A 19,011-nucleotide genomic window follows, 5' to 3' on the forward strand; every position below is an offset into this window, starting at 1 on the left:
CTTGATTGACATCGTTAAGAACTTCCTCCGGGCTCTGATTGGTTGATTCCAACCGGGAGCCATGATGGAAACAGGAGCACTGAGAAGGAGAGGAGTTTGATTTTTTCACAGATTATCTGTCTCATACTATACTGCCGCAACAGTATAGTATGTTTATACATAAAAAAAATGTTTGTCCATTTTTTTAAAATGTATAAACCATTTTTAAAAATTAAAATGACATACAGCATCTTTAACAAACTTATATGGGTGAGAGAAAATCCGCAATAAATTCAAACCTGTGGATCCAAATCAGTATGAATGACATTCATACTGATATTGATTGCTTATTGTAACTTTTAACTGGCCCTGCAGTTATTGTTGAAGATTTTAAAAAAATAAAATAAAATTGTTGCTCTGGCTATCTCTCGTTGGAATTTCCAGTCATTACCCAGCATTTATTTTGCAGGCATGGCAGCACACTAAAAGGTAGTTCCATAACGTCATCCTCCTGACTGATAGGAGCCCAAGGCAAGGCTTTAATTCGAACCAATATACCGGCAATAAAACAGTGTTTGCTTTTAACAGAAGTCGGAAGGTGGAATCGAGTGGCTTCTTGAAACTCTACAGACGAGCAACTAATAAAGTACGTTCAACTTTGCTGGCCTCCACTTTGCCGGCCTCCACAACCCACTGAACAAGCTAACCGCCGCATGGAGGATGAGAGGCTAACACATGTTGAGGCACAAAGCAGTGTGTTATGCCATTCTTTAATCACACTACAAAGCCGGGCCTCAGCTGTCAGTCATTTGTCAAACCCTGACAGGAAATCAAGTCCACATGAGGTCCTCAGAAACGAACGACATGTTTGATCGGTCAGAGCGAACTCTGCATTTGTGCTGAGCTGGCGACACTTTTGAAATTCTGACGCTCTTTGAAAATCTGCCAAATTTTTTTTATGTCTGAGCATTAAAGCTGTTTTGCTGTTGTTGTTGTTGTTGCTCTTGCTCTTCAGCATCCTTTGGAAAGGACGCTGACGAGTATGCTTATGTTTCTGGGAGAGAATTAATATCCATGTTTGTTTGCTAAAGCCCTACATAGAAAAACACACTCAGATTATTACCCAGACATTCAGTCAGCAAACATAGCCACTGATGAACCTTTGCTCCGTTTGGCTTTGGCATTTTAATCCATCTTAAATTTTGCTTTCTGAAAAGACTTGCATAGATAACTTACTAACACTTGTCATTATATGATCAACCAATGTTGACTGCAATAGTTTCTAATCAGATTTTTAAAAAATACATAATGAATGTATGTATTTCACAGCAAAAACTCAAAATTTTAACAAGTATTTTTGTCTGGTTTCTTGTGAAATATCTCAATACACTTGAAATAAGACTAACCTGGAAGTTTGTTCCCATATTACAAGTGAAACAATGCACCAGTGTAACTAGTACTTTTTCATCATTGTTAAGGAATTATTGACTTAAAACAAGCTTGCATAGCTTGCTTACAAGTTACGTGTAAGTTAGTTTGGTCTCAAGATATTTGAGCTAGAAACTATACTAAAAATACTTTTGTGTTTTAGCAGTTTTGAATCTGAATCTGACAAGTAAGATTAGACAAATGGAATGGACTGGACTGATTTTAAGTGTATTTGGATCTATATAACTAGATATGCATTGACTTTGTTTGCCTTGTAAAGTGTTTTCAAAATAGTTAGATTATTGCTTTCTTGTCTCAGATATACTATAAACACTAGTCAAAAAAAAAAAACAACTAAATTTATTTACCTAATTCGCCCTGGCAAAAGGTATTCATACAGATTTACAGATTTAGAAACTTTAAAGTATAAAGCTGAAATGATTTTTTTAAGAAATACGCATTTAAAGTGTGGTGTCCTTTTGCATTAATTTCATACCCCTTCATTATAAAACTTCCAGCAGAGATAAACCGCTCAGGTGGGAGAATGTGTTGAAAGGACAACTTTTACTCTACAAATCTCGCTTTTATAGATGAGCGGCAAAACAAACAAACAAACAAAAAAAACATCCAAATGCCAAAAGATAGTCATAGTAAGTCCTGTTTGCAGTTTCTCACAAGAGAGAAGGAGAGACAGAAGAAGGAGGCTGGGTCAAATGAGACAAAAAAATAAATGCAAAACAGTTAATGGTGGTGGAAAACTAGCAATACATGTCAGCCTAAACACAACATGGTGAGGCGTGCTGGTGGTTAAATTGTGTTGTGGGAACGCTTTCCTCTAATAGGAACAGAGAAACTGGTCAAGGAGCTAAATTCAGGTCAATCTCGTTTGAACTTCCCAAACTCATGAGAGATGGGGTTGAGTTTTACCTTCCAGCATGACAAGAACCCCCAAACATACAGCAAGAGCTACAGCTGGAAATACTGGATCACACCATGTTCATCATGTGTTAAAACGAGTCGAGAATCTGAGAACAAGTGACCAGACTTCAAATATGGTGTTCATCCAACCTGACTTAGGTTTCGCTATTTTGCAAACAATAATGGGCAAAATTTTTAGTTTGATTGCACAGCTGGTAGACACATCCCAAAGCACTTATAACCTGAAATTATAACCAGATGTGGTGTGCTTCTACAAAACACGGAGTCAAGATGGCTAAATACATGTGCACGCCATACTTTTCAGATTTATCTTTGATTTTTTTTTTGGTAAACATATATCCTTTTCTTCACACTTAACTACAGTATACTACTATATGCTGATCTGTCAGATATAATTTCAATAATAATAATAATAATAATAATAATAATAATAATAACATTAAGTTTTGTGGTGGAAATTTGATTAACGCTCCAAAAGTTAAAGGGATATAAGTTACTTTTGCGGGACATTTTAATGAGAATGTATCACACTGGCTGTTCTTTTTTGCTCAGATTATTGTAACCAGGACTGTGTTTCATTGTTGCTCTTATGCTATTTTATTATGTATCTGTTTTATCCAGACCGTAGTACAACCCAAAGAGCGCGGTGTGGAGTTTGTTTGAGCTCTGCAGGAGAGGCGCCGTGCTGGATGGCAGGGGGAGCCAGGTCTCTGCAAGACGTGGGAGACCTCCATCAAGGTAGAAAGTTTTAGCACGAAGCATACCGGAAATGACAACAAAATCAAATCCCGCACATTTTGGTGATTTAAACAAAAAGCGTAGCAACTAACAGAAAATTAAAGTGACCAAAGATCACAAAAAAGCATCAAACTAAAAAGCTAAATCAAACTTTGAGCGGCTTAAGTGTTAAGAGACGAATGAAAGAAAATCTAACAAATTAAGGAGAATAGAAACGGCTTTGGTTGATCCAGATTGATCAGTGCCATGCGCCATTAAATAAACTTGTTTGTGTGTGTGATAATTTGATTTTTGGAATGACATTCATTATATGTTTATTTACCTATCCAGCTTTATTTTAATGTTTAAAAAATAATATAATCCATTAATAAGTTATTTAATACTGAAATCTCAATTCAACATTTTTTTAGTTCATAAAAAAGTTTATTTCATAACTTTATTATAAAATAAAGTTTCTCACTATGATCTTTCAATAACTTTTTTAAACCATCAGCAACATTGAGACTGATTCTGATGGGTTCATCTTGTTACATAATCATGAAATAATTAAATAAATACTAAAATAATTATGTTTTTGTTTTACAAATAACAAATGAGAGTGATATTATTAGTTATGTAATCAGTTTTCAATCATTAAAACATAAATACAAACAGATAATGTTTGTTGATTTTTTTATTGTTTGTTTAATATTTGTATTCACAATTGTATTGTTTATTATTTTGATGTTTATTTAAGGATTTATTTACTCGCGGAACGGTGCCTTTGGCCCTCCGTAAGTCCTTGCCGTCGACTTTTACTTTGAAAGCAGAGAAGCGGAAGTAGTGTGTGTAATGCGCGTGCGCTGCCTCTGTGGTGTGGATAATATGCATACTCTCAGATTTAAGAGGGGGAGGTTTGCAGCTGCCCGGGACTCTCTCGTTGTGGAATAGCATTTACCTGCCAGGAATGGTCAAATAATATTTCTCAGGAATAATTTTAGAGCTACTTTGCCTTCTGAACATCTCAACACGGAGCGGACTTTTCTTCCTGGGTGTCTCGTTGGCGTGAGTTGGAGAAGTTTAGGACGCAGTCTCTACAAGTGAGGAGCGTAGATTTCATCGCGTGCGAGACGTGTTGGGATAAAGGGACTACAAAAAAAAACTGCTCTCGCTTAGTTTCTTCGGACCTGATTAGCTTAGGTAAGACACAGCAAAATGTACTAAACGGAATAACAAGCCGAACTTAAATTATTGAAATCACAAACATCAACAACCAAAAAAGAAACTTTTTTTTAAAACCAGTTTTTTTCGCCCTGAGTTGGGGCCACATTCTTTTCGTCCATCGCAGAAGTTTGCCTGAGATATGCGCAAACTTGTTAGCTAAAGCTCGTCGCGGCAGAGCTTCGTTAACGGACCCAACTTTAAAGGCTGGATACTCCGTTTTTTGTAGTTTTTTTTCTCCCTGGAAGTTTTCCTGCATCCAATCTCGGCTCAGGACTCTTCTCTGTTCCTCTGACCAACTCTGGCTGTTTCACAGCTCCCCGCCACCAAGGTGAGCTGCTAGTTTTATTCCCTCTCTCTTTGATTCGGCTTCATTTTACTTTGTTTACCTGTTAAAGGGGTTAGCCATTGTTTTGTCGCGGGCCTAAGTTAATGCTATTAAAGAGACTTATTTGCTAAAAAACAGAGGGTTGGAGAAAGGGCGACTGTCCTTGAGATAATATACTTTTGTTTGCAAAGTATGTCTTTCTTTAGGAAACTTATTTTGCCTTGTAAGATACACCTTATCTGTGGATTTGATTGCAGTCACACTAGATCCCTCTCTCCCATGCTTTTAAGTCAAATTGTAACTTTTTCAAAGAAAAGTTTTGCATCAGTCCTGTTGAATCTAAAGACTGAGGCACTTTGTTTTTTATACAACAGAAAACGAGTTTGATTCTCGTATCCTCAAACAGTCATGGTACTTTTCTGCTTGAGAGTGAATCACAAACAGGCTGCCTGGTTTAAAATGTCAGTGGATGGCTCTTGTTGGTCAGTGTAAGATCTGTAATGAAGGCTGGGCTTGATGTTATGTAGAGCTCTAAATGTGGTGTTATAAAAGGAGAGGGAGAGAAGATGTGTGGTTTGGAGAAGAATCAGCATCTCTGCTGGGAGTTCATCAATAGAAAGCGGTAGTGTTTTTTTAGCATATAAAAAGAATTGAGGAATAGTTTTAACATTTATAAACTGTGTTCAACATAAACCATGTTTGTGTGCAGTTCTCTTTCTGATAGGTGTATTTGTCAGAAATGTGTTCCAGCCTTTTTAAGGCTTGATTTGTTTACCCCTTTTTTTTTAAGCATATGGTGTCTGTCTTGTGTGGCGAAAAAAAAAAAAGAAAAAAAAGGAGGTTTGAGTGGCAAACCAAATGGCAGAGTGTCGGATGCCTTGTAAGCTATTGTCTTTACATTTCAGTCTAATCACATGACACCTGATATGGAGCTGGTGTTGTACCCCTGTTACAGATTGTGTGGCTGCAAGGTAAAAAAAAAAAAAAAAAAAAAGAAGCAGGAAGGTGTCTTGTTTTTGTAGAAACAGTAGCCTCGGGTGGAATGGTCTGATGCTCCTGGGTCCTCTGGGCTGCAGGCCGGCCTGTTGCTGCTAGCTGCAAGCCCAGGCTGAAGTGGAAAAGGGTGGGGAGGCAGGGGGTACCGAATCGGGGAGCTGAGGAATTTTATGCATGGGTGGCAGTGAATGGTAATTATGGTGCGGGCTGTGTGATGGGTTAGGCCTGTAACCTTTGTCTTTGTATAATGAGAGCAGCTAAATGTGTCATGCATGTCCTAATCAGTTTAGTCTAACCCCTTTTTATTTCTGGCTGACGTCCAGGGAAATACTTTGATCGCTTCAGACGGAGGATCTTACCAAAACGATTAGTGATCCACTGACAGGATTCTCAGTCAAATGTGAGTTTTGTAGGTTTGTAAACTTTGTGTTGAAGCCCCGTGTCTTATTTTTAGCACTTCTGCACGTTGACAGCACCGAACAGCAGACCTCTTTGAGTTTTCACGGATTTAAACTCGTATCTAGAAAAAGTGGAATTTGTTTATTAAAAAAAGTCAAAGTTGATTTTTTTTTTATTTTTTTTTTTATTAGTTTCCAGGAAATGTTAGCAGAAAGTAAAGGATGCTGCTCAGAAAGTGCAGGTCACTACATGCCACATTCCTGTCTCTGGCTCTTTTTAATGGTGCTTATCTGCAATAAATGGCAGTATGGTTTCTACAAACAACAAATTGCATAAATCCAACTTGTTGAACGAAGATATTTGCTTTTCAAATTAGAAACGATCACATAGTTGATACAAAGTTCCATATAGGCAATTCTTGGCTCATATTTGTTAAAAGTTCAAGAGTCCTCATCATGTCAAATTTCAAATATGAGTATTTATTTGAATTCATATCCATTACAATACATTTAAATTGTTTACTGAATTAATGTAAATCTGATGTGTTGAATCATTTATACTGCTGAAAGTTATTGATAGGACAATAAACCTAAATGTCCATTCAGAAATGTTTTTGTAATTGAAAATCACTGGGGTAAAACTTTCAAAAGACAAAGCGTGATCCATTTATAGATTTTTAGTTATGTGTGAATAGTTTCCACAGTACAGCTGGGCATTTATTGGAGCATTGACTCTTCTAGTACAAACAAATACTGAATGCAGAAAAACAACAACTCCATTTTAAACTTACATCTGTACCTAATCCTCTATTTTCCCTAAAGCTTATAATATTTCATTTTCTTTTATGCACTTATGAGATGAAACCCACATTTTTATGCTGCAATATTCACCTCTAGTTCCCATTAGGAGAGTTAATGATCAGATAATCATCAGACAGGGACCTATATGAACTTCTACAGGAAAGGCATTCTACACTTCCAGTGTTAAGGTCCAAAACCACACAGGCCTCTTGGGTCAAGATGAGTATTTTCCAGGAAACGGTAGCAGGTGTCCACGTTTAGCTCGTGCTCCCACCGGAGGGGAACATGACTAAGTATTCTGTCACCCCTTTAAAGATCCTACTTTAAATATGGAGAGCCGGTGAAGGCCGGTGAAGCTGCTCCGCTGCGGTTTCCTCCTGTGTGGCAGCAGAGACGCTTGTCTTGGAGCATTACCAAACATTGACTCACAGCTTACAGAGCAGCGATGACCAAGCTTCTTTATCCCCTTCGGACCCCCCTCCTTGACCCAAGCTCAGCTGCTCCAACACTGGGCCATTCTTGGAAAGTGAAATTGAATTGGTTTTGAGGGGAACACAATGAGTGTTTCAGAGAGGAACATTCATAAAAGCGATTACCTCCAAAAGGAAACCACAGCTGCCTCTGGGCTGAGACTTTATGTGTGCAAATGTCAATCAAGATGGGTGTTTTTGTTGTCGTTTGTTTGTAACCCTGATTTTGTGAAGAAGTTATTACATTTTCTGGATGATCTCAAGCTTGAGTTTCTTCGAAATGTCAATGGACCAAATCTCATTGTGGAAATGACGATTTTCTGTTTACTGTACAGGCTGAATGTCTCCCTTTTTATTTATTTTTTATTATCATTAGTATTTCTTGTAAGCGGTTTTAAGGGGGCAGGGGAACGAGGGGTTTATGCGTGTTGGTTTGGGCGACGTGTTAAGCTGTGTGGACAGATGCTGCTGAAGTAATGATCCAAGCAGATGTGGCATGATGTTCCTGAGGGGACCAGGAGTCCCTGTAAGCCGTTCAGCTGAAAACAAAAAGGGAAACGAGGTAGAATTACTGGCTTTAAGTTCAAAACTTAACCATGTCTTTATCTTTCCAAAGCTGTCTGAGCCTGCTGCAGTTTCTTATCTGTGTTTTGTACCTTCATTGAAAAGTGCAGACAAACAGAATGTTATCTTTTTTTTGAGGGGGTAAAGAAATCCTTTAGTGACAAGAATATTTGCCGTTTTGACAATAATAGAGTGTGGATGGGTTGGTATAACAACCATGTGAGAAAAGTTAATGAGAAATTATTACCATTGTGTATTTAAAATAGATGGACAATAGTTCCGACTTCTGTTAGTTATCTAATATTGATTGGTAGAGTTCAAATTCTGTCATTTTTATTATTATTGTTTTTCCTTTTGTGCACAAACATGCTGCAGTTGGCTGCTTAACACATTCGCTTCCTGTAAGAAAGAGCAAAGCAGACTAGAGTTCAGACAAATATAAGGTAGAAAAAAGACGTTCATACAGTTTTGTTTCAGCTAGAAATCTGATTGGATGCTGTCTTAACATTACAAAAAGCAAGTTCTGCTCTAAAAGACAAAAACTTTATGAAATGGTGACCTCAGTACAGCAGCTACATTTAGTAGTGAAACTGTACTGGTAAGTGGTTCACAGAAATGCAATCAATCCCATGTTTAAACGTAAAAACAGCACGGATTGATGGCGTTAAAGAGGCCTGGTGGGCCGGCCTGTCAGTCAAACCTCTCTCACAGGAGAGCAGGAGAGGACAGTGGCTGATTTGTGTACATTTGCTGAAGTGGATAAGATCGGCTTCAGATGCAAGTATCAACCGATCACCGATCTCCCAAAAATTTAGGAATAAATTGGCCAATAAATCGGTGCACCGCTAGCTTCCAAGCATCATCACATGCACTTTTTCACAGTAACAATAAACAAAGATATCCGCAGCTGTTCATTGTTTCAACTATGTTTGTAAAATAGCGTTAACTTTAAGAGTGACAGCTGGAGTTTTTGGTGACAGGAAATTTTTTTGAAAGGTTGAATTTTTCCTTTGCTAGCTTGGATTTGGTTGCTTTGTTGTTGGGAGACATCTGAATAGCAGTGTGCAGCTGTAGGTGAACCACAGGCTGTGTGGCATCACAGTAAGCTCAGTGCAGCCAAAGAAAACGGGACATTCCTTCACTTTCATTGGCACCTCATAAAAAGGTCTCTCTCTCTCTTTTTTTTTTTTTTTGTAGAGATATAATGGAAAATCTTCAACTTTGTAGCCATAACTTTTTAAACTTTTTACATCCTTGGTCTGGATCCCAGTAACTGGTTTATGTCTAACATATAGTTCATATTACTGGGATATTTCAGCTGTGGCCCTGGAAAGAGTTGCATTTCAAGTTGAGACTCCTGCAACTTGAAATGCAAGTTAAAAATAAATGTCTTTTTGCTTTGATAATCCTCCATCCTTGTTTTACTGTTTTTCCAGATATTGGTTTTAACTAATTTTCTTTCATTTTTATTTTTTATTTTTATAGTGTGCTGTGAATGACGTGCAGCTGATGTCCCAGGAGTCTGAATGGAGCTCCAGTCGTGTCAAAGCCGCCGGTTGTAGCTCCGTCAGCAGGATGCTGATGAGACCAAGTGCACTTCTGCTTCTGACTTTCTTCACCCAAGTCTTAAGGACCCATTGCCGGCCTGCTAACACAGATGAAGGTACGTTTGCTTCATTTATTTATTTAGTTTTGTACAGTGCTTTCTTTCCGTGCCCCAGTTTAACTGAGACCGACTAATCTTTACTGTGGCCTTAAGGAGGCCGTCCATTGATAAGCGCAGCTTTGTTGTTGGGATAGGAATGTAATCCCAGCACGCCTTGGCCTTCGCAGAAGTCCGGTCTGTAGCGTCTCTGTTCGCTGACCACCCCAGTTGTTTTTTGTTGTTGTTTTTTTTCTCCTTCGTGTGACTTTGCGTTAAATGAGAACAGCGCTGTTTTCTCTGAGCTTATTAGCAATTACTTCACAACAAAACTAGCTAGCAGAGTTTTGTCTTATCTTCCTTTTTTTTTTTTTTTTTTTTTTTAAATTACAGTAAAGAATTTTGCCTCATCGGTTCCACGAGTTGAACTTTGAAAAGAGGAAAGAGGCGATGTAATCAAATCCTTAAAAATGTGTTCCTTGGCCTCGGTCCAGCAGTGTAATGGCCGCCTGGACTCGTGGGTAGATGGGCTGTTTATGCTCTGCACTCGGAAGTGGAAACCAACAAAAGAATATGATAAAGTTCAGCGTTATAATTGAAGTCGTTAGGCAAGAGGGTCTCTCTCCCCTTAAAATAAACTTGGTGTGGCTGCGTCGAAGGCAGCAGTGGGACAGGGAGGAGTAAATGACTCCCATGTGTAGCCCGAGGGCAGCTCCACTGCCTAGCAGCCGCTGCTTCTCTCCTCCTTTTGTAATGAAAAGGTATTTGTTGTCACTAAGAGGAGTTTACTGCTCTGGAACTATAAATTAGTGTTTTTAAAGAAAGGGTGCTACTTTAAACCTTCCCTTATTCTCAAGGTTAGGTCTTCTGAGTGGAGCGTTTGTCTTGTGAGGTGAGCCATAAATTTTCACTCGACTTGGGGAGGGGAAAGGAGTCTGATGCTTTAAGACTCCACCCAGCTCTCGCCCGCCAAATGGCCAGGTACTATCTCTGTGTGTCTATGCTTTTTTTTTTTTCTTTCTCCCCCACTTTCCCCTCTTGACATTTTGCTTGGGAATCCTTCACTCCCTCCTGGTCCCCTCCGCCTCCCTGCTGGGTGACGGATGGCTTCAGCTGTCGACGGACAATCGCAGCCGAGGCATTTGGTTGCGTTACTTTTGTCTTTGTCAGATGACAAAATGTTTTTGTGGAAATGCTTTTATTTATGCAAGTTGCATTGTTTTTCTTTTTTTGGTTTGTTTGTTGTGTGATGTTCCCATAAGAAAAGAGCAAATTCAAATTTAGTTAAACAAATTCAGTTCATTCATGTTCTTGTGGGAGGGGGAGTCACAGCCATTCACACAGGTCCAGCCTTCCTAAACTTTCCTGCTGTGTGTTTCTGAAATCCTCATCTCAACTCTCTGCTATCCATCTGAAAAAAAAACAAAACACCACTCTTAGGTTGATAATATGACCCCTTTCCCCCCATATCTTTACTGATTCTTATGCAAATGATAAATTATTGTTTTTGTCTGGATATATTCTGCATTACATTTAATCTTTCCAGTTGTAGTCTAGAGACCTCTATCTAGTGAAAAAAAAATATGTATATAAAATAATAATAAACAAAAACAATTTATTTATTGCTCCTGGCTGACATCGGCTGTTTGGGAACTGAAATGATGATGCAATAAACAACTAGTGTGACAAAATTATACTCCAGGCTTGGCGAAACTGAATGCTTGGTACTTAAATAATTAGCCAAGATTCATTGGCGTCCAGACAATTATCATGATGCACATATTGCGAAAAATTTTACTTGTCTCAATAAGCAACAAACCAATTAATCACATGATAAATTTAAACAAGCTCAATAATTTCCATTTGCATGATTTATTGTTTTTCTCTTTTCTCTCTTTCTACCAAAAACTGGGTGACAAAAATCTTCAGTCTGATGCTTTGGTCCCAACTAAACCTTTTTTTTTTTTTTTTAGGACAATTTTGTTTACAGAGACTTTAATTTATTTCATTTATTGTTTCTTTTATTTGTTTTTGGATATTTAAAATATTTTCAATTTCCAGTGTTAAATGTTCATTAGAATTTAAAGTTTATTGATTTTAGATAATATGTTCTTGCATTAATAAGCCTATATATAACTATGAATTGATTTATAACTATATCAATTCAAAATGGTCTCACAACAATATTACTGTTTATCACAATAACTTCTGGGACAATTTATTATCCAGCAAAATGTGTTATCACACCAGGCTGACGTATAATTTTATTAGTTTCATTTAATTGTATACCCCTAATTAAATGAAACCTAGTTTTAAAACAACTATATCACACACATTGCATGGGCTCCCTCTTCTATAAAGGGGGATTTAAAATCTGCCACAAAATCTTTAGTACTAAACTTTACTTTTCAAGTACTTTTTATATCAATTTATGTATTGTTGCTTAACTTCTTAAACTAAACTCTCACTATGACTACATTCAAAATGAAATAAGCATAAAACTGTTGAAATTGTCATCTCATGTGCCACGCTTATTCCATAGATATTTTCTGGTTTTTGAAAAGACAAAATATCTTGATGCTCACTGACGGCTCTGCTTTTCTTTTTCAACGTGACAGTGATTATATCTGGCTGTAGAAATCTGTGCTTTTGGTTTTGCTGCGTCTGAAGACATCATGTCGAAGCTAAATGTAGTCGAGCTCATTTGAATGACACGGTAACCCTTGTAGCTGTCCCAAGTGCTAATCCATGCTGATTGTCTGTGGCTCATTTAAGAGTGAAAAGGTCCTCCACTGGAGTGCTTTCACCAAGAGCACTCTCTCTCTCTCTCTCTTTCTCTCTCTCTGAATTTTCTGCTGATTGCTATCGCGCATTGTTTCGGTTTTTTTGCTTCCTGTTGGCGCTGGCTTTTGTCGAATCAGTTCTTCCCTGCACGTCACTCGCTGTCTTCACCCTAAGGTAGTCATATCAGCAAAAACAATGATGATAATAAAGCAATAACTTTGCTTTTCTATGTACAGTAACTGTGTGCCAACTAGCTTGACGTTTCTAAAATCTGCCATCACTCCGATGAGGACAGGAAATCCCAGAGGTCATTCAACCAGCATATTGCTTCCTATGTTGCAGCCGGAGAAAGTTCAGCTGAGTTAGTTGATCCTTCATCCCGTCCGCCCAGTCACTACACACTCTGCGCTCAAAAATCCTTCACACGGTTTTTGTGATTACTTTGATTACAAACGATGTCCGTCACTCTTAATAGATGGTTGACTGCCTCCAAGTCAGAGCATTCCAGGTGGATTGTTTCTGAAACAGGTCTTTAATCTGTTTTTAATCCAATCTGAGTTGCAGCCAGATTAGCTGAGATTAAACATGAAGTTTAAAAACTTCGCTCTTATGATGTGATTTTTTTAACGGCACCTTTTTCCTTGAAGTCGAATGTGTTGTCACAGTTTGCTCTTGCTTTAAGGCGACAGTCTCTGAACGCCGAATGATCCTCCTCTAATAAAGGAAGAAGCCAATTTTATGGGTGTTTTATGACACCTGGAGTCAAGATTAACAGCTGGGAAATTGACACCATCTTATCAGTGGTGTCTCCATTGAATGCAGACAAAATATATCTGACAGCTGTCACAGTCTTTGGGTTTATGGTTATGCCCAAGTCACTGATGTTATATCAAACCATTTAAAATTGTGCAAGCAATCCTGGGATCCCTCTGGGAAAATGGTCCATAAAAACCTTTTATCTCACCCTCCACTCAGATAATCTGAATTGAAATTCGTTTGAGACTTGAACCGCTTTTATTTATTTATTTTTTTATCATTAATTTTGGCGTCAAATTAAGTATTTACAAAAAGAAGTGCACAAAGAGTGCTCTACACAAATTGGCAGTGAGTGTATATTGGAGAATGTTCTAGACTGGTAAAATATGAAAACACGTTTCCTACAGTTTGTGTAAATTACAATAGTTTAATATGTGACTTGAAACTCGTTTTTGTGTTATAAATCAGCATTTAAAACACAAAAACAATTTCTAAAGAAACAATCTTTAAGCAGATATTTCTTCCTTTTCACCAACATTGTTTGCAAGGATTCAGATTTAAGTGCTGCGAGTGTTGCCAATGTTTACCCTTTTCTTTCAGGCATTACCTTTTCCAGCTTTCATTTGTAGCGTCATGGAAACAGACCAAACGAGACAGATGTGGAAAAACGTTTTAAAAATGGCTCCACTTGTTGTGTTTACTAGCACAGAAAACAAAGTTGCGCGCTCTCAGTGAACCTCTCCATCAAATTTATTTTTTTTTTCTTAATGATCCCAATTTTTATTGATTTTTCCAATCTGCTTGGATGCACAAAAAACTCCTCCTCTTTAACGAAACCTTCTTAAAAATATGTTTGTTTCTTGACTAGAAGTGCAAACAAATCTAGAAAATCAGCTTTCCTAAATATCTTTGTTGGTGTTGATGGGACTGATTGGAAAATTCTTAAATTCGCTCATGTTCTTTATCTGGAAAGGCTCTTTGCCATCATCCTAATCAAAACATTACTATTATTCCCAGTCAGAGGAAAAATGTTGATCAAATCAAATTGCACCTAAATCTGATAATATTAGACTTAACTATAAATATTTTAATGTAAGCTAGTTATTGAAACAAGAATATGTCTGCTTAGCTGAGATTGTGATGTTTTTTCCCCCTCAGCAGATCTCTATCACTGCCTGAATAAGTTTCATTCAGACCTGTCCAGCTTGTAGTTATTTTGGTTCTTCTGGAGTGGATGGTGCCTTTTTTAAACTTGCAAATGTGTGATGTAATTTGTGATCTTTCTCCCTTTAACTGCCTAACAGAGAGCGGCCTAAAGTCTGCCTCTTCCTCCTTCCCTGCGCTGGTTCTGGTTTTGAGGAGAAAGTTGATCCTACCCCCTGGCCCCCTTTTCCTGCTGGGATTAAGGGCCTGTCAGACATATGTGATCCAGGAAATACCTTTACTAGGCCCAAGTGGGGTCACCATAGCAACTGGCACTAGTACCTGCCACTGCAGGCCCCGCTCTTACTCGCTCCTGTGCACATGCTCAGTGGCCTGCTCTCCCCGTTCCCTCTTCCTCTGTATTGTTTGAAGTCCTTTGTTGTCATGGTGGGAGGGATTAGTCTGGCTTGCGGATGTTTTCCTCATGTTTTTTTTCTTTCTTTCTCTGTATACATGTGCTCTCTGGTTTTGATCAGGGGGAAACGTGTTCAAGAAGAATCACACAATGTACTTTGGAAACGGTTCAGAGTAATCTGATGCTGGGGATTGTTTACGACTATGGTATTTGATTATCTAATTCAATTTTTGGGATGATGGTAAAGGGGCCGTGTTGGTAATGGGAGGGAAAAAAGAGAGGCTCCGCTTTAGTGCCGCCTTAGGGGGACAGAGCTGAGTGAAATAGGAGGGAAGTGAGATTCAACCCACAAATTGTTGCTAGCTCTTTTTTTTTTTTTTTTTTAATAACTTTTTTCACCAAATTGTTCAATATGACAAATAATGTCTAGGAGTGGTTTTATCCAGAGTATTTAAAGTAAAGGAGTGCAATCCTAAAGCAAGAATCATCAGCAATTTGGTCAGTGATGCTCTTTTTACCTTTTGTGTTACAAGACAAACAACACCACAGTGATGGACAATGTGTCAGTATAATTGGTTTATCCCTCCTTCTAGCGGTCTGCTTAGTCATTTAGAACAACTGGGGCTCAGGTGTCTCTCTTCGTGACATCTCTCCTCCTTTCATTCCCATAATTGAATTTCTCCTCTCTTTCCCAAGGAGCTCCTTTTTTTTCCGTCTGATATGGAGCCTTGACGAACTTGAGATGCAATTTAATTATGTGGACACGTTATAAAGAAGTGGTAAATGGACACAAAGAAAGTATTTTGTTTGAAACCCATCTTGGTTTACAGTGGAGATAAAGTGTTGTTTTTCTGCAAAATAGGTTTCTCCATCACACAAGGTTAATGAGCCTTGTTGTTTGTATGCACAGAGGCATGGCTGGGAGTCCACACTGTGTTTTTGAACTTCTTCTGCAGGTGACTAAAGTGATCTTGATCAGTGCAGCTGGTAACCATGTTGTGCTTCCTGTGCAGTCTCTGTGGAGGCAGAGCTGTTCACCCTGTATCCCGGGAAGCGCCTGGATCTGAGCTGCTCTCCCAAGGACTCGCCCCACACCGTCAACTGGACAAAGGACCATGTCGTCGTCGTGGACGGAGAACACACGCGCATTCGCAACGGCCAGCTGGAGATCGAGGCGGTGGAGCCCACCGACTCCGGCTTGTACGCGTGCACCACATTTGGCAACCACAGCGTCTACTTTAATGTCTCAGGTAAAAGATGCGAAAACGTAAGTTTTTGGTGTTCACATAGGGGGAAAAAAAAACAAAGAAAAAAATGTGCTGCAAGTTGTTTGATTTGATTTCTGTAGAAAATGGGGAAAATGTCCTACATTATCCCTATTTAGGCACCTTGAAAACCTCCATGACTGTGGATGCTGTTGTAGACTGAAAGTGCTTTACTTGTTGATTTGATTCCATGGTGCTCCTCTACCTTTGAACCTCAACATAAACTGGGATTAAATAAAATTTTAGATGTTATTTGTGACTTTATTTAATATCTGGCAAAGCTGTGTTATGTATTCTGTATGTAACATTGCCTTGATTAATTCCCCCTCTTCTCTAGTTGATGCTTTGGCCTCATCTGAAGATGATGACGAGGAGGAAGAGTCTTCATCGGAGGAAAATAAACTGTTGACCAGTGAGAAACTGATGCGTAAGTGGCTGTATATAATCACCAAACCCACTGGTGGATTACTGACTCACCCAAAATGAGCTTCTGAGTAATGGTTACAGGCATGTGAGCTGAGTGGAGCACATTCAGTGAATGATTTCACTCTGAATCAGAGGATCTTTGCTGCCTCAATGACAGCTTTTATATGATTAATATGCCTGTGGTGATTAATCGTGGTTAACCTCAGATGTCCCTCAATTTGTCCCTAGTGCAATAAAGACACTCTGGCCTCCTCATCTCGTTGCTACCGTCCACTCAGCCCACTAAGAATCTGGCAGCTGCCAAGTATGGGAAGAATACCGACCCCGAGTCTGTTCTCTCCCTCTACTTTTCTCTCTCTCATATCCCAATGAAATTTAAACATCACAGTTTTATTCTACTGGCTGTTTCCTTTAAGGTTTTTTATTTAAAATTTTATTTGGTGGGTTGGTATGAGGGGTGGATCTAATGGTAAATGATCCAATAATTCCTTGTCAGAATAAAAGTAAGATGGCGCTGAGATATCAATCAGATGTCAACAGAAAATCTTTGATGGAGAAAATTGCATTTCATCCAGTGGGAGTATGAACATGAAAGTTTTGATTGTATAGAATCACATTTATTCCTGCTAGTTAAAAGGTGTGTGCATCTAAAGCGTGCAGCTCTTGAGAGCTGAAAGTGCCATCACTGATGTAGACGTATTGGGGAAAATAAAATCCACAGAACACCCCACCAGTCAGAAATACCCAGTGCTTCTTGAGACTCAAACTGCTACCTTTCTACCAGTTTTATTGTAGGGTGTAAATTATCTCATCTGGAAAGAATCCTGAGTCTCAGTTACAAGCCTGTTTTTGTGTGCATTCACATTGATTTTCCCCTAATTTGAACATTTTCTCTTTGGGATTTTTTTATTTTTTTTTTAACTGCTGCGCAAATTGAAAAATTGTTTCTTTTTGTGTTAATTAGCAATGGCGCCACAATGGGCTCATCCAGAGAAAATGGAGAAAAAGCTTCACGCCGTGCCAGCCAGCAAGACGGTGAAGTTTCGATGCCAGGCCAGCGGGAACCCATCTCCCACTCTGAAATGGTACAAGAACGGGAAGGAGTTCAAAAGGGACCATCGCATCGGAGGCTTCAAGGTTAATAACTTTTCAAAATCTTCTTCGGCGCTTCCTGCGGACTCTTGAGCATTGTTCCGTTGAACCAAGCGTCACCAAAAGTGAGGATGTGTCTGTAATGTCATCTCCACATTTGATCACAACCCCCCTCCCTGGAGTAAGAAACGCTTTCCGAGAGTGAACAGCAGTGGCAAGTTTCACCGTTGACCTGAGAAACAATGCAAGCTGAAACCCAATGCCCCAAAAAAGGAATGCTGTGGCATAGTTATACCTCCAGGTGGGCAATTCTAGCCATCCGTCTGGGTGAAGAATAGCACTGGCTGTCCTCATTCCAGGTGTCAGTGTTCGTCCTCTCTGTAATTACATCCATGTAGTTGTAAATTTACCACCGCACCTTCTGTATTTATACTCTGTGATTAGCGTTTCTGCCGGTCTCTTCGTTTATAGCCTGCCTGTATTCAAATACAGCAGTAACTTTTGACAAACTTAACATTGTTAGGCTTAATAAAACAATTCATGCTGGTCTCTGGATTTACTTAGCAGGTGCAGCAGGTTTGATTTGTGGGCGTGATCTGTACCTCGCTGCTTTACTACTTACTGCAAATGACATCATCATCGCCTTTTTATAGACATTCATGTTACTTAATCAACATTTCAGAACTGGATTGAGTCTTTATTTGCATATATTCAGTTTTATTTAACCACAGTTTTTGTTGCTTTTGAGCTTGTTTTTTTCGGAAGAGTTGTATTAATGTTTGTGTTTCTACATAAGGAAGAAAAATGGAGATGTCTTTTCCTCATCTTCCTTGGACGTTACTGAAGGAATTTATGACAAAAATGATCTTTTTAAGATTACCATCATTACTCTGATGCCCACAGGCGCATTTCTATGAATAAATGTCACTAGAAGAGACTTCTTTTTAAGCGAGTCATACGCTGACTTCATGAAGTGAATGGAAGAAACAGTCACGTTTTGTTATATGTAGCACATGTTTCACTTATGAAAGTAAAATATTGTTCAGAGGACAAATTCTGCTACACCAATCAAACTCTAAGTCTGCCTACAGTTATTTTTTTTTTTTAATCTTTTCACATCGTTTAACATCTTCAAACTCGTGCTTATGCTGCACATCTCATGGGTAAAAAGGAAGTTAAGATACTGCTACATAAACTGTAGTTCATTTAGCTCAGACACAAAGGAAGAAAAAAGCAATTTTTCCTAAAATTAAAAATATTTAATTTTAGGAAAAAACAAACATAGGCTGATTTTATTTTTAAATCTATTTATGACCACAATCTGCTGACATCAGTGACTGTTTTGTGTTAACAGATGACACATTAAAAGTGAAAACTGCTATAAAAGAAGACATTTGCTCAACTAAAATTATGATAATGAAAAAAAAAACACTTTGTTGTAATATCCTTTAGGAAAGAACTACATAAAGTAGTTGTTCATGCACAGGTGTAGAATGCGTGTTCACAGTGTAAGAAGTAATCATCACCATCTCCTGTCATGGTGAGGCCTAATCCAGTCTGGGGCCGTGCTTCCCTGCTTCCCCAGAAATCTCCATTTCCAGCTGAGACATATTCAGGAGTTTCCTCTTAGATGCCTCCCCTAAACTC

At 38.6% G+C, this 19,011-nt stretch overlaps 1 protein-coding gene across 6 annotated transcripts in view; it reads left to right on the forward strand.

Annotated features, from left to right (window-relative positions):
• Window positions 1-3,918: 3,918 nt before the first annotated feature.
• The window catches only part of fgfr1a (fibroblast growth factor receptor 1a), a 32,629-nt gene continuing 17,536 nt past the window's right edge, over window positions 3,919-19,011 (forward strand). For 2 of the 6 annotated variants that reach the window (XM_015028441.1, XM_015028472.1), the window contains exons 1-6: window positions 3,919-4,615; window positions 8,903-8,905; window positions 9,327-9,504; window positions 15,595-15,831; window positions 16,184-16,273; window positions 17,237-17,409. In XM_015028441.1, coding sequence (XP_014883927.1) covers window positions 9,351-9,504; window positions 15,595-15,831; window positions 16,184-16,273; window positions 17,237-17,409 — 654 coding nt within the window. In that variant the 5' untranslated portion in view covers window positions 3,919-4,615; window positions 8,903-8,905; window positions 9,327-9,350. The remainder of the gene's footprint in view (window positions 4,616-8,902; window positions 8,906-9,326; window positions 9,505-15,594; window positions 15,832-16,183; window positions 16,274-17,236; window positions 17,410-19,011) is intronic. The other 4 variants (XM_015028465.1, XM_015028479.1, XM_015028456.1 and 1 more) reach the window with 3 other exon arrangements.

This window comes from Poecilia latipinna, unplaced genomic scaffold (assembly GCF_001443285.1).
Source record: "Poecilia latipinna isolate Pla-1442-1.1 unplaced genomic scaffold, P_latipinna-1.0 Scaffold8, whole genome shotgun sequence".
Classification (NCBI taxonomy): Eukaryota; Metazoa; Chordata; class Actinopteri; order Cyprinodontiformes; family Poeciliidae; genus Poecilia; species Poecilia latipinna.